This window comes from Mya arenaria, chromosome 11 (assembly GCF_026914265.1).
Source record: "Mya arenaria isolate MELC-2E11 chromosome 11, ASM2691426v1".
NCBI classification, from domain to species: Eukaryota; Metazoa; Mollusca; class Bivalvia; order Myida; family Myidae; genus Mya; species Mya arenaria.
The window spans coordinates 59,373,193-59,397,243 of record NC_069132.1 but is presented as its reverse complement, the minus strand read 5'-3'; the positions used below and the strand labels follow the sequence as shown (position 1 = coordinate 59,397,243).

At 33.3% G+C, this 24,051-nt stretch overlaps 1 protein-coding gene across 1 annotated transcript; it reads right to left on the bottom strand.

Moving 5' to 3' along the window:
• Window positions 1-1,706: 1,706 nt before the first annotated feature.
• On the bottom strand, window positions 1,707-19,627 carry LOC128209277 (uncharacterized). The gene is made up of 14 exons (XM_052913237.1): window positions 19,519-19,627; window positions 17,407-17,742; window positions 15,548-15,886; window positions 13,260-13,556; window positions 12,502-12,813; window positions 10,574-10,852; window positions 10,036-10,335; window positions 8,005-8,307; window positions 7,208-7,363; window positions 4,382-4,403; window positions 3,657-3,745; window positions 3,411-3,426; window positions 2,858-2,937; window positions 1,707-2,710 (listed from the first exon to the last, which is right to left on the bottom strand). Exons 1-14 carry the CDS (start codon window positions 19,577-19,579, stop codon window positions 2,655-2,657), a joined length of 2,646 nt encoding a protein of 881 aa, XP_052769197.1. The 5' UTR covers window positions 19,580-19,627; the 3' UTR covers window positions 1,707-2,654.
• Window positions 19,628-24,051: the final 4,424 nt, after the last annotated feature.

Sequence of the window (24,051 nt, the reverse complement as noted above, 5' to 3'; positions counted from 1 at the left end):
CTAAATAAAAGTTTGTTTGACTAGTGCATCCATCACTATTAATGTGTGTGCTCTTTCGTTATTCCATAAATAGGTACCAGTTCCATCGTAATTTACTTGACATGCGTGTCTATACCATGAAAAGTTTTGTTTAAAAAAGCCATGGACTTATATCATACAAAACTTAGTTTGTCATCATCACCTATGATAAGTGTTTTCCAGAAACAAATCATTTTGTTTGTTTTGAATAACTAGAAGATATATGCAGGTTTCACAATAAACCACCTTTTGCATTGTATTGGTTACAATGCTCAAAGAAAAGTGATTGTGGTAGATTTAGGGAGAGGTGATTTATTAAGAGGGTCATTCAGACATGACAAGAAATTAAGTTAAAACATACCTGTAAAAAATCAGTTGCATTTTTTATTTAGGTGTTGAATCAACCACGCTCGTTGAGCTCTTAACTCTGTGACCTTCACTTTCCATTTTAAGTGTATAATAAACAAACAAATTTTTATTTAGGAACTGTAAAACCTCAGATTTCACGTAATATTTGTAATTTATCATATTTTTTATCAATTGTACACATTTAAAAACGAACTTGCTGTTAAGAAGTGATCATAAAGTTGCATGTTTCCAAATAACTCGAAGAGTATATTCTCTGTTTAAATAGACTGTATCTTTGAAATATGTTGATTAATGATTACCCATACCTTAAAGGGTGAAGGCAAAAGCCTGAGCCGTTTAAATTAGGAAATGTAGGTTATGATCTAACAGAACGATAAATAGTTTTTCATATCCTAACCTACTGAATTAATTATAATCAGGAGCGACACTCGATATTCAATACTGCCTTTTTCTTTGGAGCCGCTGAAGTAAATGTCGATTAGTATACTTTATACTCGGTACAAATGATTTTAAATCATACTAAAAATGACCACACAATGATCGTATTTCAACAGGTTTGATCTGTTATGCATCGATCTTCAATAATCGTTTTTGTTTTCTTTATGAATGCATTATAGGTCGGAACAGAAATTGTTATCTGCCAAGCGGAAGTGAACTCGATTTTTATGCAATACACAGTCTGTTTAAATAAAATTAAAAATCAGTAAACATCAAGAATTAGCGCCAGAAGAAATGATCAGCGACCATATTACAAACTTAACTTGCCAAACTTTCTTAGTATTTCCTTTATGTCTGGTTAAAATGGAATAGATTAACTGAGACGTCATTTGTGCAGAAATCGTCATGGCAAAATAGTTGTGAGGTTTTTATATGACTCTGTCAGTATGAACTACGGCTGCAGTATGGAAGAAAATACAAATGACAAAGAATTCGAATCGCGGCCGTGGATGAAAGCAACTAAACTTTATTTACGCATGTATTGTACCAGAATTGTTCGGGTGGTTGGCGCATAGGGCCTGGCACGACCAACATCATGGTCAACTTAAGTGCATCAAGGTAGGAAACAATCACTAGGATTGCCCGTTTCCTGTACCAAGTTTCACTTGCTTAATAGCAGTCTTCTGCTGATTAAAATGTCCATATTGATCACCACGTACCAGCGAAGGCTGATTTTTTAATGTTTCCCCTACTTTGCCTGCAGTTCGTCAACAAGCGACGTGTGAAGGCCATTACTTTGATAATCTGTCAAATACAGACTTAATAACTTATTTATACCATTTTATGGAAACGAAAACAATCATAGGGTTATAGTAGATTTATTATAATTAAACTTAATACTTATCTAGATAGTGGTAAATGCAATGGGCCATATTCGCCGTAATAAGCCTAGTAGACTATTCCAAAAGAATAATGGACAAACGGTTGAACTATTTAAATCTATAAATACGCAAAGAAAAATCTACAAAACAAGCAAAACTATTTACATGTAATTTCTAGTACAATTGAAACTCTATGATTACATACACTATGAACTTTACCAATGTAATAACATGTGCTTAAGAAATTTAGATAATACGTAAATACGTATGTGTATACAAATAACAAAGCTATCATAGTAGTGATTTATTTCATGATTTATATTTAATTACTTGATTCTCTTGAAAATAGGCGGTTATCCTAATGTGACTATTTTCATAATTGGAAGCTGACATATATAATAATTGTATTACATTTAATAGAACATTTTTATATTCAAACTCGGACAATCGGAGTTACCATATTTACCAACCGAGCAAAAGGAAAAGTGTTTGCAAGAGCGCTTAGAGTTTTTTTTTATCCAAAACGTCTAGGGTATTAGTCACGAGTTGTGGCTAATGCATATATTATTTATTAAAAAAAATCGACTTATACAAATCTTGCATATTTGAATGTAAAAAGAACAATTAAATTATGAATCGTTAACTACTTTAGTTCTGTTTTCATGTTTTTTGCAAAAACATTCATACGCAAAAAGAAACAAAGGCTTTCTGTTAATATGCGCAGTATTTGGATTACTTAGGGCAAAATTTGCCATGGTGCATGCCTTTATCGTTTATCAAACTAACGCAAATAGGAAACCCGACAATAATCAAAGGATGCTATATTGAATGTGCACATGGAAACAGTCTTGAATTGCTTAAAACAATTAACATTTAATACTTGTAGAATATTTTACATACAATTATGGTCGTCATGATGTATTTTGTTTCATCAATGTACATGTCATATTAAAGATTTTTTTGCATCGAGTTCTTCCGCTTCGTGTTCTTGTAAACGGGATCCTCTGTAAACAAAAGTGAAATAATTAGAACACACATATTAGATTACAATGGTGCTAAAAGTATTTTATTGTACTTAACAAGCTTGATTAAATATATGGTGAATGAACGTGGACAAAAAAACACTGTTTTAAAACAATAAAATAATAAACCTGATTTTGAATTCTCGCAGGGCGGATTCCGGGTAGAGGTTGACTCGTCCAACGACATGTAGATGTGTGATTTTTCGGGTCTGTAAACATTTGATCACAAATCGTTCTTTATCTAAAACTATCTTAAAGCTGTACTCTCACAGATATTCCATTTTTACAACTTGGAAAGAGCAATTTTTTGCGTAAATATCTACCAACCAATGACATAAGATTGCTGACAAAAATCAGATCCTAGATTTTCATATTTCCGTTCGAAAAATAAAGTTTTATGGCTTAAGCCGTTACTAACGGTTTAAGAAAAATGCATACGACATTAATTTTTGAATATAAATATAAAAATCTGCGATCTATGTATTTATCAGCAGTCTCATGGATTTTCGCAAAATTTGGCTCGTTCGAAGACAAAAAAAAAAAAAAAAAAAATACATGTTAAATCATTCAATCCGTGAGAGTGCTGCTTTAAACAAGAATATTCAAAGTCAACTGTGTCATCACTAGTTTTCTTATAAAGACTAACTTAATGTTGGATTCTTAATGCATGTGTTTTTCTCACCGATCATTTCCAGCGTCTGAAATGAAACATAAACGTTTACTAAGTAATGAAAATGAATTATTTTTACATATTTCTCTTTGTATTCAAAACAATGTACAACACAACTGATATACTTTTAACATCAGTAGTCTGTAATACTAATACAATAAATGTTCTTTGTTTTATCAAGAAAGCTACCGCCTATTATATTGAAACGATAAATCAAAATTAATAAAATCATAAATCGAAAAAAGATAAGTAACTAACTAAGAGCATCATAATCAGTTGATTCCTTTTCCACCGGCATTATCTCATACGTGACGGCAGCGTTGAATCCCAGGTTGTCAGATTCTTGGCTGAAATCATAAAACGCCAAAACATACATGTAACTACATGTTATATTATTTTTTACTTTCTTTGAATTTCCCTCACTTAAGTAACCAGATGAATTGAGAACACAAAATCAATGAGGAAATCATAGAATAAAAAAGCATAACATGTTCGTTCTCAGAAATCCTTACTGTATGCTTAAGGGTTTAGAATGAAATTATGTTGTGAGCAAAAAATAAAGAATCAGACCAAATCTGGATGTTTGTAATCCTTGCAATGATTAAACGCAATAATCACAGTTTCTGTATCTCAGAATACGACCTTCTGTTTATTCTGTTCGTGTAATAACTCTATTATCAACCATAGTGGCGATAGTTTATGCAGCCTTGTTATGAAAACGGCATCAGTCAAAATGTATCTTTGTCCATTTGTCCCATTTCATTTGCCTTACACTTATACAGACTTTATTTGATTTCGGGGCCATTTGTGGGTCAAACCTTTAACGTACTTTATACTCTTAGGATGTCATATTTGAATTTCAACCTTTATATACGGATTCTTAATAAACAATGTTTCGGCAAAATACAAAATGCAATTATAACTGATTAATTGCAGTTGCTCTATTAAATGTGTCTTTTAACTTTACTTTATTGTTTACTTACAAGTCATTTTCGGTTTGGATATCTGAAAAAAGAGACATCACGATTGTATTATATGTTTCGTAGCAAGTTTCAAGGAGCAGGGGAAGTCCGGTGTCAATAATCTGAATTTGAGATGCAGCCATTTGCAATTAGACAATATGTAAGTATGAAACTGTTGGCATTAAACATGCAATATTCATTTGCTACTTACAACAAATTATACGTCATTATAATAATAATCATTACATTGTCATTGTACATAGTACTGTAAATAACTTTTGTTTTCAGAATTTCACAGGAGGGTTAAACACTGACCTTTTTCATCTTACTTTTAGTATGTTTATACCCTAAGCTTCACTTAACCAACATACCTTACTTTAAAATTCATTTGCGGCGCAGAAAGCAATAATGAGTTCGTATTTACTATACTGTATGCGCCAACATTTTACAGATTCAACTGAATTACAACACTTTTTTACTTTTGGTTGGTATTTATGTCATGCAACTTAACTTCATTTGTTACTAATTTTATTCTAAAATGTAAACTAAATTTTGTCTTTTTCATGCTTATTGATTTATTTTAAAATGTTGGCGCAAAAACTACTCAAATATGTGAAATAGTGGATTTCACAAGGCCAGTATCCTTTTTGCGCAAAGCTGGCGGTATTCATTTGTATAAAGGCATCTTATAACGAGTATCATTTATCAACTATTACGTATTTGACGAGATACGGGGTCAATCGCGGTACCAGTACCAGACAATTGAAGACAATATATGTCAAAACTCGCTCAATATCGATCAAACTCGGCCAATATCAACTAAACTCGGCTAATATGAGTTTCCTCGGTTTTAATTGGCTACAAAACTCGCCTTATATAGGATTTGAGAAATGGACCATTTTCATTGGCTGTCGAAACTCGCCTTATATGAGAATATATCAACATATGGAAATTATTTTAAAGGGTAGTCATTTTGTTTTTCGTTTTCCGACTGAAATTTTCTGCTTCGTATAAACCTATTTGGAACCTATTTGGAATATTTGAACCTATTTAATACTTAAACCACTTTGTACGAATTGATATTACAATTGTGTTTAACCCATTGGTGGATTTTACGACTATTATGAGTTTGTACACCGACGAATTGGAGGACGAAGCTGAAACATTTGACATTTCCGCAAACGATTTACGAAATTAAGACGAAAAGACATGCTTCCTTACGCTGTACAGTGCTGTATTCATAAGTGTGTGCAATGTCACTTTAAGGATGCATGTCAAAATCGGCAAAATCAAGTTAAGAAAAGCAGACACCATTATTTAATAATGGATAAATACGGCTTCAATATGAACTTAAGGTAAGTTATTAGAATGTTTTAACCAAAATGGTAATAGTTGATTAATAAAATACTTATTAATTAATAGGTGATTTCGGGCTCAGGCAAATACAGCTAACCTCGGACAAATAACTGGGCCAATATGAAATCACCTAATTAATAACTTTATATTATTAAAAGGTAAAGGTTAAACACTTTTTTTATCATAATTGTCGTTTGAAGTTATCTCAATCCATTTTAGAAATCATCGATCAAATAACTAATTTACAGCAAAATGTTTTTTAAGAAGACGAAATAAAGTATGATTAGAAAACTGTTCTTTTTACGTTTACTCGCTTAATACGGAAACTTTTAAGTATAAGTTTGTTCTCTACTCTTTAAGGGACATACAACACATAAACAGTTTCCTTTTCTCTAAAAGCTGTGCAAACCTCAGTCACTTTACCATTGGGCATGGAGTTGTTACGACCTAAAATCGAAATTTTATGAAAGGAAAACTAACATATTTTGAATTACATGTTTTTATAAAACGTAAGTTAAAAAGGGGTTTAAAATTATTGTTCTTCAAATAAGTGCATAGTTTTACACATTGTTAATACAATTTATAAGAACAAACATGTTTTAAAAACAAGTCTTGATTCTACAGTATGTAAATCACACATTTCTAATATTTCTACTGACTGTCCATTATTAGAACAATGACTGTCCATTATTAAGACATTTGACAGTCCATTCTTCAAGTATAGGATGGTGGGGAGAAATAAAGTACGGAACGCAGTCCAATAACTCATATAGAGTACAAAAAGAACAATGGATGACGTCATAAACATGTTTTAAAATGTGTGAGGCATTGCTAAGAAAATCTGAAATATATATGAACAAACGTAATGATGATTGATTGGAAGTCTTTGATGAGTTTAAACCTCGCTAAAAGAGTATAAATGGAAAAAAAAGAATCTGAATCCCGTTTAATACAATAACCTAACTTTCTTATTTTCAATTAAATATATCTCTAAACACATATCAAATGTGTATTCTTAATTTTCACAGTACTGTGTTGATCTTTAATACTGAGTGAGGTTTATAATTATACATAAAGATCGCAAAATAGCAAAAACATGACTTATTGATATTTCAATTTACGACTTAAATAGCATAAAAAATTGAAGCTTACGAATTGTAAAATAAATTTAAAAAGAAACGAAAAAATGTGTGTTGTGTCTCTATCAAAAGTTCTATATTTGTGACAAAAGGCTATATGTCTTAACACATAACTGTCTTAGTTGCAAATATCAGTGTTTTTGAAAAAAAATGCAAGTGAAATAATACAAAATATGGCTTCGTGATATAAAACTCATGTATTTCTTTTTCTAAATGTTGCTAATGGATTGTTTTTTTAATTATCATAATCTGGGAGTCTGAACAACATTTTGACCGAGCAATGATGCGCCATCATGTAACTGTTCAGTAACATCCAGATGCTGTATATGTTTGCACAAAAACAAAATAATACCTTTCTTTTTCGACATCTTGATGGAACAGTCGTATTTCCGTTTCAAGAGTAACACAATTACAACTACAGCCAGGATTATGCATAAACATCCGCCTATCACACCACCACTAACAGAGGCCTGATTTGAGCCTCCGTCTTCTGAAGTGGTTGTAATCACTGAAAACAAACAAACACTCTGGTTCCGAAAAGTCACACATTACAACGAAGCATTTAAATATATGTCAGTTTTTGAAAAATAACATTTTTTTAAGATAAATAGGATATTTGTTTATTTCAGTGTATCGTATTTTATTTCACGAGTGTCATAAAAAATATATATAGTTTTTTTATGATCACGCGTAAATAAACAAGTTTATGTTTCTTTTATGCTTATTTTCTGAGTTTTATTTGTATCTTAATTTATTTTCTTAATTTCCCCCTTTTTGTAAAGGGAGTTTTTACGCCTCACGCATATTATATATTATGATGTTTAATTAGTGCATTTATGTTCCAAAAGATAACAAAAACACGAAAATTTGAAAGGTCAAATGTGTCAGCCAAACAATTGCGGATAATCATTGGATATAAAACATTTTTCTTAGTTTTAGAGTTGTTATTTAACTGATAAAACTCTATATTTTATCAAAGAGCATGAAAGAAAAAGACTAAAATATTGGGGTAAATGTTAGCAAAATGTGATATTGTTTTTTCAGCCACCATTAAACCAATGTTCGAGACATGATGATGTGCATCTTTGGAGACACTAGATATACGCTTTTCAAAACTGTAAATTTAATTCCAACAAAAAAAATACATACCTTGATGTTTGAGGTGAAATATTTCTTGCAAATCTGGTTGAATTCCATTCGAAACTTGAACAGCATAGGAGACAAAATTGTCTTCTTTTATGTCCAAAATGGTTAATGATGTTAATAGATATGAGGAAAATATAGCATAGTTGTCTTCATTTACTTCTTTATAATATGTTCCATTCCACATTTTCCATTTAAACTCTGGCGGTGGATATGCAAATACCATCGAGACAAAGGTAACATTTCCGTGTAAGAATCCAGTGAAATTTCGTCGTAACTGACTGTGATGGTTTGAAGGTCTGGGTGAGCCTGTAAACGACAATAATAATATTATAAAGTTTTCTACACGTTCAGGTTGGTCATATTATATTAATTTCACAGTAACTGTATCGACAGAGTATCGTGTTCGAATGTTGTAAATATATCGGGATTTACAAATATAAACATAACATTTTCTAAAGAGGTTCTACCAATGTACAATAGTGCGAAAGGATTAGGAAATACTCGTTTATAACAAACTATGGTAGCGTAAGTGGACACTCGAGTATCAAAGTATTGTTTTACATTATGTCGGCAGATAATGAAATAGCACATAGTATGGAAGCATTATAATTAAGACAAATCACTATGCTGTAACCATGCCTTTCAGGCAAATATTTTTTCGAGAATCACAAAACTGAGCTTGACAACATAGATGTTGTGGACAAACACATACTGCAGAAGATGCAAAATGTACGTACAACAATATGGCTACGAAAAATTAAATAAGATTACCCTTACATGTTTGCGTCAAATAACTGTTTTGACTTAAACCCTATCAATATACAACACCACTAATAAATAAATCAAATCAATTATTTTGTCCCAATAAATTATTCAACTCCAATGGCTTTGCAAAATAGCAAGTTTTCGAAAAAGTACTGATAGGACATCGAAGGTTGCCCCCCCCCTCTCCATCTCATAACCTCGTAACCTCAACTGGTATTAGGCACAAACGTATTTTTCGACGATATATTCAAACTCATTATGTGTGTTTTCGTTTTTTTTCTTCAAATATACAAATCCTAAATGCACTGTCCAAAAATGTGTCTCCGAACGTATTTAACCATAGACATTCAAAATAACTCACTCAAAATGACCCCTTAATATGTCCACGGTGATTTATGTCTGTGGCAGGTTTTGAATGTAATTGAACATATTTTCTTACGGTTATGTTAACCTATGTACCATTCAAAAGAACAATGCAAAACAGATTAAGTTTGACCGTACGTTCGTAGACGTGCACTCTCTGATCATTGTTTTGTCTTTGTATAACTGTTTCCTCAATTTAACTTCCTAGAAACGCCGCAATGCGATGAAACCAGGTTTTCAATAGGGGCAATCAGACATTATAGCCAATTTATTTCTTGCATCAGTTAGCTACACAACAACCTTGAGCACTTTCCATTAATTATAAATATAAATCTTTTTCTTTTCTTTAGTAACCTGAGCTTCACCCTGACACTCTAAAAACAATCTCAAGCTACATATCAACTTTTATTACAATCTATTACTATCCATCAATTCTGACTTAAGTTATTGGGCGGAAAGAATGCAAGACTGCCCGCCCAACGAGCTCCCCATTTTATTAACCTGGCTTTCGTTGAATACCTGGTTAAAAATAGTGCCCAAGCTATAAACCTGTTGTATATATATTGTCAACGTCATGTTTTATTTCGCCAGTGTTATTGAGTATGCTTGCTTTTTACTGCAACTGTCATCTATGTTTTGACTTAATTTGATTTAAATACCATCATTAAATTCCCTGTTATTTAACCTCTAAATGATAATTCCGTATGTGGTCTATGGTCTCTTTAAAGGCAACTAGGCAAACCTCACCGTAATAACAAAATCAATTTGAATGTTTTGACTATGCTGAAACATGTCATGCTGTTTTTAAATGTACTGCATCATGTTATGCTAACCATTATTGTGATAAATGTATCAAACGAGTTAAATGTTCATTGTGAAAAATAATCAACAAACAAACATACGAACATCGAACAAACAGCTGCAACTCTTTGGATGGCGCCCTTTCCATATCTGTGTAGTTATTGAATGCGGTACATGTGTAGACAGAAGTATCAGAGCATGTAGCATTTTGAATGAGGTACTCTACTTTAAGGGCATTTGTTGCTTCCTTTAGAACTGTTGCCATGTGGTTTTCTTTCAATCGGATCGTAGAATTAGGGTTGCTTAGAACCTCACAAACGAGCATAAGTCGTTCCGACTCGTTTACGGTAATGATGGTTTGGTTTGAAAAGGCACTGAATTCAAATCTTGAAATTGAGGTTTGATCTGAAAGAAAGGAAGTTTCAACCTAGCATATCAGTAATATATCGCCACACCGAATAGGCATTTATATGAATAATTGATATACACAAACTATTACAACAAACAAGTCCATAATATTAAAGTGATTCATTGCTGTTCTCTGTTAAAAGAAAGTTGTGTACATTCTGTTTACACACAGTTTGCAGAATTTTAGAGAACAATAATTATGATAAATAAGGATTATATTAAATTATTTACTAACACCAAACGTTTATTTCAAAGTCAGCTGTGTCAGTTCCTGTCTGTGTGTCTGCTCCGGTAGGATCCATCGTGTTTTCGACTGTACATCTGTGAAGACCGGCGTCTGCGCGGTTGATCGAATGCATTGTATGAGAGTCTCCACTCCAACTGGTGCCGTTAAATAGTCTGGTGATTGTTGACTTTGTTCTCGCCGGATTTCCAACACTGTACACACACTGGATCATAAAACTATATCCTTCTAACGCACTTTCTCTCGTAAATGTCTGAAGCTTTGGAGGATCTGTAAATACAATTATGGTCGTAATACGATTTGTAACGACTCTAACACTAAACCTTGCGAAACAATATTATATGATAAATAACAAGTCATATAAAAGCAAAATAAAAACATCATCCATATAGGAATGATGTTAAGTATGATACAACACTTACACAGAACTTTAAAGGAAATGTTTATTTATACCGATCTTTTTGCTGCTTGGATTCCATTTGTCATATTATTTTCTGCCAAACTAGAAAGCATACCCGCCCCATGATGCTAAAAATGCTATATACTAATAATATAAATAGTGCTCATGATTACAATGCTAATATATTTAGGATAATACCACTGTTTTAATAATAATAATAATAATAATAATAATAATAATAATAATAATAATGATAATAATTATAACAGTAAGAATAATAATAATATAATAGTATTATATATCATTAACAAATAATCTTAAGACATCTGCAACTGTCATCTATGTATTGTCTTTGATTTTTCTAGTGCCATAATTAATCTCCCTGTCGAAAACCTTCCAATTTTGCTGTTGTAAGTAATGTTAACCTACTTGACATCGGCGTCTGCAGAAAATGAGAGTTTATTTTTTATTATAGGTGCGTCAAGAGGTGCACTTCTTACTCAACTTTTTAGGAATATATATATATAATTGCACCTTTACATTTAAACGTGCTCCTCTAGTTGCTGGTTTACTACTAGTATAGTAAGACTATTGAACCAAATGGTACACCATGAGTTTCTGCTAAATATGTCCAAGATGATTGTCCTTACACAAGCATGTGCATTATTAACCCCTAAGGGCAGTCAGTTATGAACATAGATACCTCGTTATAAATTATTACCAATGTCTAAATGATTCAAACTGTCACAAGTGCGTTAATTTCAATCACCCTTGTTCGTAACTGTTGATCTTATTAAAACATTACCTTTTACGATACAGTCTGTGTCATGACATCATGGACAGCACGGTGGATTTTACACTGAACGATCAGGAGGATGCTTATAAACTCCGGCAATATGCCGTTTCGGGATGTGTTTTTATTTTTTATTTTTTGATGATTCATCATTTTTTTAATCTCTTATTTTAGTTAGTTTTGGATTGTGAAACACTAATCTCAAGTATTCAAAAGAAACCATGCCAACAGAGACAAGTAGACTTTCAATTTACAAATGTTTGTTCTGAGAAAACAAAATGAAATTTAAACAAATAAGGGTAAAAACAATAAGAGTGATTAATAAAATATAATATAACACTTTGATATAAGGGCAAGCATAGAAGAAAAAACCGCAATGATAGAAGCTTAGGGGTCGAACCGCTTACGTCCATTGTCAATTATTTAATAACTGAATGCCTTCTGATCAATAGTTCACAACAAGAACCTGGGAATATCTACTTAAAACCATAGTCGCATGATTTTTCGCTTATGTGTTAATAGAGAACAAGATATTTTATATTGTTAGAAGTATATCATAACACTGTGATATAATGGGTTTAAGTATTTCGGTCATTATGCAACTTAAACGGCAATCTTTTCAGCGATATTTACAACAATAATGGTATTGAAACGTAAAAAATCATTTCGGTTTAAAAATATACTTTTTTCTGTTATGTAAGTATAAGGGTGTTAAGAGGTACTCACATAACACGGTGACTTCTAATGTTGATGAATTCGTAGCAATTTTGACGTCTTTACTTTGATCAGATGGTGTCAGAGTTGTTTCTACGGTACACGTGTAGCTGCCATCATCACCAACCATGACTCCACCCGGCCAGTTCAAAACAGGACCAGTGCCCACTACATTGGTGCCCTTTATCCAGGTAAAGTCGCTCGTAGTGGGATACGGGTTGCCGGAGCTGTCACATTCAACAGTTTGTATAGTGTCGCTTACAATTCTGATGCTAGAACCAACGGCCGTATTGTCCAATTTAAAAAGAGGTGTAGATGGGGAATCTGAATACAAATCGATTTCAATTATTATTTAATACCAAGTATTGTAACCTCGTTGTTGACAACAACAACATCGTTTAGCAATTATTAATTCACATTATTAAATCTGCTCACAAAAAGTAAAGCTTTGATTCACGAACTTTACTTTGTTCATTGCAATTGTATCAAATAAATTCAATTCAATTGATTGCAATTGTACCGAGCCATATTTGATTGGACGCTTTTCTGGCATTCTGTTTCATGTCGAATATTCAGTTCACCTTAGCATGTATTTCATTGCAATATCTTATAACAATGACACCACTAACATACACGTAGTCCGTGCATGTCAATTTTCATACAACGTATCAAAACCGAATTATATTTTAGCATCTATATTTGGTCATCTCTATTGCTTTTAAATTATCAAAGGATATAATACAATACATTTTATGAATACATTAACTTACATAGAATGTTAACATTCACAAAAGCAGTCTGATGTTTATTTGGTCTGACCGCATGCGATGCTGTGCAAGTGCACCTGGCGTTTTCATTCCGCCTGGCTGTCCACTGTACAACCCTTTTTACCGTTCTGCCTTGCTCAATAGGACTGGACATCTGGTTGTTGAAGCAGCTCCAGGTTAGATTCGCCAGTGGGTTACCGCCCGAACTGCTACATGTGAGATTTTCTATGCTGTTTTCTATCATATTGTAGGTACCGCCACTAGCGTATCCTTCAATAACAGGAGGGTCGGATGGTGCATCTGAAACCAATGAAAGTAAATTAACTGATTTAAGAAATACACATTGTGTTTGAACCTTTGTCGCCATAAATTATTAAATATAAAAAGTACACTTGCTTGCTAAATAAATAAACGCGACAACGAGGGCAAACACACTCGCTGTCGTGGCAACTGTATTTATGGGAATAACACGTACATAATGGTGCTTCTTTTTTAGCTCGTACCATATAAACCTGTAGTTCATGAATACAACATTTACGGGTGTCCGACCATGAACATAAATGTATATGTTAAGTTCTTGGAAATACACGTACATTAACATTTATTTACGAGTATGAAGGCCGTGCTCTCTATTTATGTCTCGTAATTAACACAATGATGGTTATTGTAGATATAAATGCTCATCAATGTAGTCATATTGATGTACCGCAGACGTTCACATTTAGGCGTAGGAACATTGTTTAAATAACCTCATCATATTCATACACAATTACGTTAATTTACATTATTTCAAAGAACTGACCATTTAGACAAACACAGCCGAACTATTTTGACACAAGTTTCAAGTGTTATCCGTAAGATAAAAACGTTAAGTATATCGCAATGAATATATATTATTAATTACATTTTATGGCTGAATTTTAATGAGTTTTGTATTATGCTAAAATCAAATATTATAATACAGTTACCTAGTATATCATAAGTCATGGTTATATAAGTTAACAGTTGCATACTAATAATATCTGTCATGTGTTCCCGTTCCGGATAGAAAAATCCGACCCGAGGGCACCTGCGTTGCCTGATAACGAGGCTTGCCGAGTTACCGGCTACACAGCGTGCCCGAGGGTCGGATTTTTCTATCCGGAACGGATACACATGATAGATATTTTTTCTAGCATACCTTAATTTTTTAATTTTTTTGTGAAGAAACTGCATAAAAAAGCTCATTTTTGACGTCATGACGCGCAGTAATTTTTATTCACTGTCAACGTCTATAAGTTCCTTCGGTATCAAGTCTTTGAAGGGTTATTTCGTTTTGTTGTGAAGATATATATTTGCAAAGTTAATGTTTACACGACAAACTCGACAGGTTACAGGTCACTAGAAAAGCTTCCTATCATGACTTCCTCTATGTATTTATAGCAACACAGATGGCAGGTTTTTAGGATTGTTATGCTTTTTGTGATCTGGGCTGTCGCATGCTCGGTAGCATTATTTACGAGTGAACAAGTACTGTAGATGTCAGAATCGAAATAACGTTGAAGAGATATAAAGATCGGTAAAAGTAACTGATATACAGTGTTACCGCCATGTTTAAGAAATGAAGTCACTGAGCGCAATAAAATTGCATTGATAGATTTTTTACAAAATAACTTATTATTAACTTGTGTGCGTCTATTGTTTACCTAAATTAATCGGATTTAAACTAAAACAGATTAAAATTCAGAAAGAAATAGATGAGCTCGAATTTAACCATAAAAAATAAAAACCATATTTTAAGAGTAAGTGTAATAAATATAGAATATTATTCTAGAAAATATACGTAAAGGTACCGAATTCCCGTTTGACCTCTTTTGTTGAACGTTTGCGTAATATATGTTATGATGAATTTTAAGCAAACATTTATTTGTCAGTTTCAGAGACAATTATTTAAAATGTGCGCTTTATTACAAATATCATGTCTGAATAACATCCAAAAATAAATTGCTTGAGATAGCGATTGTCCCTGATGTTCTGGCAAATTCCTCGTGAATGTTACACTTTTAATCACTTGCACAAAACAAAAAAGAAGTTCATCGATTTGTGCGAGTATCAATGAAACTACAGGCGCTGGTTTTAAGAGACATTTCTCAGACAACTATTAAATGAAACGGCAAATTTAATTCCCCTGACTCACACCTGCTCCCTCTTTTAATACTTTTGCAAATCAGAAACAAATGTAAGTAACATCAGTGTTCTGAGTTTTGAGAACTGTCACCGTTAATCTCAATCATCATTATGTTGAAACTTACATCTGACATCAAGTATTTTGGTCCCAGACACACGCTTCACACCTTCCACATTACTGGCAGTGCAACATATTCTCAGTCCATTATCTGAACCTATAGCGGTGAAGGTCAGGATACTTTCTACTTGCTTCAAGTCATCCACATCAGTGACAAAAGGACTTGAAACCGAAGACGTGATCTCCAATCCAGACTGAGAGCACGTGTTGTCAGTCACCTTGAACCATTTGATCGTGGCTTGGGGAAGTCCACCGGACGTCTTACATTTAAATGTCTCAGAAGTGCCTTCGTTCATCGTCACTGTGGATTCCGTAGGATCTGTCATAATCACCTCTTTGATAGGAACTAAAATTTAGAATTGTGCATTTTCCTGGCATGTTTCGTATTGATTTTATTAGTTTACGCAGGTCAGACCGCGCCAAGAACATATACAATTCGCTAACTGGCCTGCGTGCGCTGTATATGAGCAATGGATGACACGCTTTTCTGGTTCCTTTAAGACAAACCAAAAGAAACACCACTGGTGCACATAATTAAAAACACAATTACATAATTAAGTCACAGTATGCCAAAACATCAATGAGTTCACGTGCTGTCGCGACATGGGGTCAACTCGAGTAGCCTGAAGCTTTGTTTTAAGTACGATCTAATGCCAATGTTAATGACGAAATCTAAATGATTAAATTGTAATCAATTTTAAGTTAAAATGTTTTTATTTTAAACTCGTTTATTTTCCAATTTGCTATTGTTAATGTGCTGCTGTTTCATGCGTTGCACTAAACATTTCCATCCACGCACGTGGACACACATGAATGGGCTGCAAATTTCGTTTCGCCACTATAGAAAACGATGTGTTGTTTATGTTTTTATCACGTTTGTAGAAAATACATCGTTCTTATGTATTCTTATATTGATTTGAAAACATGATAAAAAGAACATTTAATTTCTAACTATTAACTTTTTTGCCATAAGGAAACGCATTCCAGATAACAGATAATGGTCGGCTAGTTTTGATTCATCATTGCGATTATCAAAATCGTACAGAATGGTAAGTTAGTCGGAAATGTTGGCTATTTCCAGAAAGCCCCTGCGTTGAATCGTGTTCAATTGTGCATTTTATATTTATTATCTTATTAAAGGGACTGTACACCAGAGTGGCACCAAAAAAGGTTTTTTGTTTTTTTTTTTGTGAAACGAATCTTAGGACAATTATTTAAAACAATGTGTTACCCTTTGATATCATAATTGTAAAAAAGTACCATAATGTAAAAACAAAATGTGTCGGAGACCGGGTTCGAGCCCGTGTCGCCAAAATTGCAGTCCGTGTTATGTATCCACTGTGCTACGAAGGCTTACTTCAAACGAGTGGTATATTTAAGCTGTATAGCTAACTTGGTAATATCACGTGATAACATCGACAAGCCAATCGCGCATAAGGAATGAATTCTACCAGTAATCTTTTTAAATGAAAAAATGCGAAAAAAAACCTGCTAAACTTAAATAAATTGTAAAATATGTGGTACTTTAGTAAGTAAGTTCCAATGCAAAGTACTCATTGACACTAAATTTATGTCAGTTTTCGACAAAAAAAAATTCTTGCAAATTGATCATCTGGTGCACAGTTGCTTTAAAACTATATCTTTTAGATAAAAAAATCAATAGATGTGAAACTTCCAATTGTCGATCTTATGAATATCTTAAAACTTGGTATGCATCATTATTTAAACAAATCCATACACGACAGCCCACATTTCATGCTGAGCTTACTGTATTTGACTACGTTTTGTGTGCATAACCTCATTAATGTGAGATGGACATGACATTTACATTATATCTGATGATCGTATAATTGAGAAACAGCATACCTGATACACTGACGATAACGCTATTGCCACTGTTAAAATTAAGATTTGCTTGACACGTTAAGTTGTCGTTCTGATTATCTCGTGTCACATTTAAAATAGTAAGCGTGAAACAGGTGTAGGTGAAGAGAGTTTTATCGAGACCAGGTTTTCCAAATATTGTACATGGTTCAGATTGTTCAATTGTTATATCGTATTTATGTCCCGAATCTTTGCCATTGTTTGTCCATCTTATTACATACAGCTTGTCAATTCCTGTATAATTGCAGGTCAATGTTAGTGATAAACCCTCCGGAACAGTCACTTCTGATGAACTTATGGTAACAGAACCATCAGCACCTGAAGATACATTTAATTTCACGTTGAGTAAAAAGAGTGTTTAGAAGCGGGGTTACATACACAATGAGTATTGTCGCCAAACACTGAGCTATACATTTGAGTAATACGTTTGAAAATTCGATCAATGTTTTTTTTGTACCTGATTTAACTTGAAAGTAAAATCAGATATGATATGTATCAACAACTCATGGTCTCCTTTGAATAACCTGATACTAATTAGCGCGAATACAGCTATCTTGCAATGACCAGAAGGATGGCTTCAGTGTTCAAATCTCATACTGTTTGCGATTGAACCTAAATTTCGAGAGAGTTGAATGATCGTAGCCTTTCCTCCGCCCAGTTACGCCAAGTGAGTTTTGAATTTTAGTTAAGTATTTATAAACTGTCAATCAACATTGGAAATCAAAGAAAGCTGATGGTTTTCGTCAGCGATTAAACGTATTATTTTACGCACCGACATGGAAGTAAATACAAAGAATCCATTCATGTATGGTTGCATTGGTTTCATTTCACCCTGCTAGTTTTATCGTACCATGAAATTTAGGCTCTTCGAAGTGCCAACAACTTACTGTTTGAAATCTGTGGAGATTGACTGTCACTTCGTTACAAAAAGGCATTAAAATAGTTTGGTATTAGCTGATTGGCGACTACAATTTGCTAGGTTTATTTAGATTTGTATCTGAAATTTACAAATGCAGTTAAATATTGCCCCATTTAAAATGTGTTTTCTTTGTGTTAAGGTCTCATGAACTAGATTAGAATACATACGTCTATTATCATTCTTCTGGACAATGAGACTAGTTTTAAACGACGGTTGCATCGTTACCATTTTAAAGAGGAGAGGTGTTTTTCCAGACGCTTTTCAAACTTTTGGCATGAATATATAATGGCGTTCTCTGTAAACCGGTAACACTATTAAGTGCAAAGTCATCACAAGGTAGAGTTTACCTGACACTCGACCCGTGACATAAACAGAACTGATATAGGGTCCCGTGCATCGATATATTAAATATTTTGAAGTTGACATCATCAGATTTTGTTTGTGTAAAAAGAAAGTACATAAACACTGCACATTATCAATTATATGTGGAATCGCGTATGAACCACCGTAAAAGAAGGATAACATAACATACTCGCCGTTTACCTAGTTGAACACATTGGCACCATAACCGAAGGCGAGTTTCAGTCTTCGTGATTTCATACTGCTAGTCATAAAATCACTACCCGTGACTCAGTCATATCAAATCAGTTTAGACCTGACATAGGATAACGAGTTGATTATTATCCTAGTCTATGTACATATATTACTTTTGATAAGGACAAAAACAAATCATACATATCTTTAGAAAGAAATGAAATATTCACTCACATAAACATGCTTTTAGAGAATAATTTACTTGTATACGATAACAATATTTAAAAAAAAGAAGTGTAAAACATGAACCCTTAATTAAATTATTCTTTTTTTTTATCAACATTTAAGGCCACAGTTCACGTGCCAGCAGAGTGGCAAACGGGATTATATGAGTATTTTAACAGTTTTTCCATTTCAAAAACAATTATTAGAAGTTAGGTTACTAAATAAAATGATGGTTTGTTAGTGCATTGAAGCTAAGGTTTCACAAAGTTGCAAAAAACGTTTTGTTTAAAAACAAACGAAATCCTGTCCAACGAGAAAAATAGACAGTATTAGCTTATTGAATACCATCTAGATTAAATCTGAATAATAACGCCTTTGAGATTAGCTTTAGGGTTTTTAACAATAAAGGGACTCACCTGCGTACATCCTGCAAACTACTATTACCACAAAAGTTATTCTCAAGTTTAAACTTAACATGACTGTATAACAACACGATATCAATGGTTTACATACATGAACTAAAATTGTTTATGCAATAAACAGGAAGTTTAAAATTGACCTAGATGATCTAAAGACATCAACTGCAGATATAAGACAGATCGCATAAATAACCAAGTGAACGCATAATTATTTAACCTCCGGTTATTACGCGTTTGTTTACCTGCAATAAATTTTGACTAAAGAAGGTGATTCAAATTTGTATTCAACAGATCAGATGTATGTCCCCAATGGTAGTTGTCCTAACACAGTTGTTGTAAAACAATAAGTGGAAAGTTCATCATTCTTAAGTATTATGTATTATGTAATGCATACTCCGTATACTACTTTAAATCATAGTAATATTATTATATCAATAGACATCAATAGTATCTTAACAGCTAGAATATTAGATTACATTGCAGGATTCGTCGTTTTGTAAGTCGACATTTAGCAAAGATGCCTAGCATCGGAACGTTTCTCTAGTTGGTCTCCTAAGAAACGTCAATCTTCTCTTCTGAGTTCGAACAAACCAAGTCTTCAGTGGCTTACTGTAATATGGTCCCTTCACCATTCACCTTAGATACCGTTTCACACCGACTATACACATACAAAAACTGCAGATACAAGCTCAATAGCCAAATGTTTAAACATAAGGCCACACCAAATTAATGTTTAGTTCCTTGGATTTTTGCCAAAATAAATTGGAGCGAGCGAGCGAAAAAAAAATTTTTTTGTCAGTTTTCATTAAAACCGAAGTGGGCGAAGAGCGAAAAATATATTTTTCCTTATATTCAATATAAATAAGAAAGATTGTTCAAAATAATTGCCCTTAAACCCATTTTAATGCCATCTTGAACTGAACCTCTAATGGACATTGGGAAAATGTCAGAATACATACTATTTATTCATCCGTGTTTAGTACAAACATTATATGGATAAATCTAATTTCGTATATAATTAAAACGTACTTTAATATGACGATCATTCATAATAATAAATAACCCTGCTTTTAGAAAAAAGTTTGAAACGACTTATATAAATCTACCTGAATCAGTTTAACATTATATGCAACTGTATTTAGACATAACTTGATTTTGGATTTGTAAAAAATGATCACTTACACAGGCATCATCAAACATCAGACTCCATATAACAAAGACTAAATTTTGTTTTTATTATCACAGGAAATGCAATGATATGTGCTTATTAAATCAAAAAAGAACAAGGGTATTTTTCAGAGTACTTTGTTTGGTTATTAAGTTGTTTTTAGATGCACCAGCGAATTGTATATGCCCCTCCCCAAATCCGGAATAGCGGGGACTTTGACTTCCGGTCTCTCAAAACCCGGGTAAATTACCCGACCTGCAATGACACACTGCTGTTAAAATCCCTGCCAAATGTCCCTGCAACCCCGAATACATATGTGAGGCCCATTCCCGACTATTTTCAATATGAAGACAAAACCACATTCACTAGGCACTGCGGGGCCACCTGAAAGGTAAAAACACAGCCCATTGCCTCTGCTGTCCCCGGTATACCCCTGGAACAACGGCGAGGGGTGGGCGGGGTAGTGGTTACAATTGACAAGTGCATTACAATCCCGGATTATGCTGCAAATAAAAACAAAATATAAGGTGATAAACTTTGGCTTACGTATGTTGAGGTATATCCGGATCAGTGTATCGGTATTTGGGAAAAGATATTTGTTTAAACTGTTGTTTTGTCAGAATTTGATCATAAATGAGCTTGATACATCAATTTGGACAAAACAATGACTCATGTTCCAGTTAAGTTGACCTGTCATCTTCAGCATCGTCGTAACGAGGTAAAATTTTGGTCTCAGATACACATGCTTTATTGCATAATGATTGCTTTAAATAATGATCCTTTAGTGCATGAGACGATCAACAATGACTTCAAGCATGCTCAAAACATATTTATTGTCAAAAATAAGATTTAATTTCCAAACTTCGAGCCACATTGTTTATACCTGAAGCCGCCATTTTAATTTTAATTTATTGAAATCCATGCTAAACCGATCAATATACAGTATAAAAACACTACGCATCGGTAACTTCCCTTTACAAAAACAAGAAAACTAGCGTAGAATTATACTTGATTATTTTTAGCCTTTTCATAAATTATTATCTGAAAAAAATCTGCTTGGCGATGAAAATGGAGGTGCGGGCGCACAAATTTTTTTTTTTTTTTTTTATATTTTCAAAAAAATAGGAGCGCTAAATCCGCGGAACGAAATATCAATTTGGTGTGGCCTAAACCCCGTTTAATGGCACAAGGTAAACGAGAAAAACAAAAACTCAAATACAAAACACATGGAGCAACAGCACAAAACTCCGCAAACAACGCAGTGCATATATACTACAACTAGGTGTGTTTATCAGGCATTGTAAGGTAACGCCTTAGAACTTTCAGTAAAATCGCTAATCGAGTTAATAAATGCAGAGTCTATGTTTAAATCCCCACATTTCATGTCATTTATGTCTTTTTCAAATCAGACTTCTTTGGTTTTGTTCGAATACACGATTGCTTGATCGGTGTTGATCTAGTTTTTCACTTAACACAAAGCTTTGTATGTTTGATTTGTATTGAAAGAAAGTTGTATTATATTAAAACGTTTTATACATCATCAGTTCATGTTAATTAGCTGAGAAAACCCTCAACAGTCCAAACAGAGTTGTTTTTGACATGACGTTTTCACCAGCGACATCTTTGCAACATGCGCTTCATGCAATCTTGATGTCGACAGGTAATAACAGTTGCACACAACATTCCAATATATCTTGCCAAATTTTGCAACGACCATAAAATCTATGACAAGTTATATTATCGCATTCTGCCTGGCTTTAACGCAAATTCAGAATGATTGTGTCTTAGTTGCATAGGACCGTTATGTATTTTTTTCTTGTTTGTGACTTGAACATCTGAGGTTTAAATACATGCTGCTTTGATTGTATTTTCGCCTGTATTTTGTGATTGTATTTGTCGTATGCACAGAGGATCGCCACATGCTTAGGCATTTCAGTTTTTTTCATCCTTGAACACAAATGAGCCGTTAAAACTTTATCCGAACGTTGAAATTACTTATTCAGTCTTGCATTGTAAATTAAATGCTACAAAAAACTTTAAAAAAATCTGTCATGCTATAAGTTCAGAGTTATTACTGCATCTGTGAAGTAAGGTTACCAAGCATATTAAGCTTTGATGATATTGCACGCTATTGTTTGTGCCAAGATCACAATATTTACACCTCAACTTCCATTCCTTAAATGAACTGCGTTTCGGCAATTGCGTTTAATAATCGATGAATGCAACATCTTCGGATATTTTCGGATTGCAATTTATTGCATAACAGTGTACATGAAAACTATTGATTTTGTTATTGTTTGTTTTGTGTCAGCGGTTTTTACGCAATTGGACTGGTCAAAGAGTGTGGTTTCCAAAGGACTCCACGCGTACTTTCACCAGCCTATTTGCGTTCATATCTCCGATAATGACATCAACCCCGCAATTCATTACTTAGATGTAAACTACATGAACAAGCCAAGTATACATCAGCCCTGGTTTAGCTGCGAAAACTTTAGAGAAACATAACTTGAACAAAATAATTATTATTCATTTTGGCATTAATGATGTTATTAGCACGTAACATTAATCAGTATAGAATTCATATTTAGCTTTAAGTTATTTTTGACGGAGAGGTACACAATATATACAAACATAATCATTCTAGGTCTCACTTCTGTCAAATAGACAATCTCCCCTCCAAATCCTCTATTTGTCCTCTTATAAAGCATTCGCTGTCTATTTAGGCATGCATTGGCATTTTTTCTTCTTGACACTGTTATTCATTTTGGCATTGATGATGTTATTAACACGTAACATTAAACATTTCTCTCCAACATGTTACTTTATAAGGTGACTTCATAGAACTGTTTGTATATTGCTAGCCAATACTTAAGTAATATTACGTATTTCATCAGTTTCTCAGATTCACAAACAGAGCCCTATATCCGCAGTTTGATAATAAATATCAAGACATTTAAGAAATGTATCTTCTTGTACCCACACACCTAACTTCGTTCATTTAAATAGACCATTGCTACCATAAGGACCAGTCTGAAAACAGCCTTTACAAACCACGTGTTTGTAGGACAAGGTTCACATACCTGAATACTCTGAAAGCTATCATCACAAATTGTACTCCAACATACCTTCATAAAGCTCCTTCAGCAGTTATTGAATGCCCAAAGTGGATTATATACGTTGTGGTCTGTACGTTTTCGATAGCCTTCCTTCGAACATCAGCTAGTATATTTCCTGCTCATATTGCTTTTAACTATTGTTCTGGGGAAAATACAAAGCCATCTTTGATCATTGTGTTCACATAACTATCCAATTACAAAGTGATATTTATAAAAATAACATTTTAAAACTAATAATATCATATA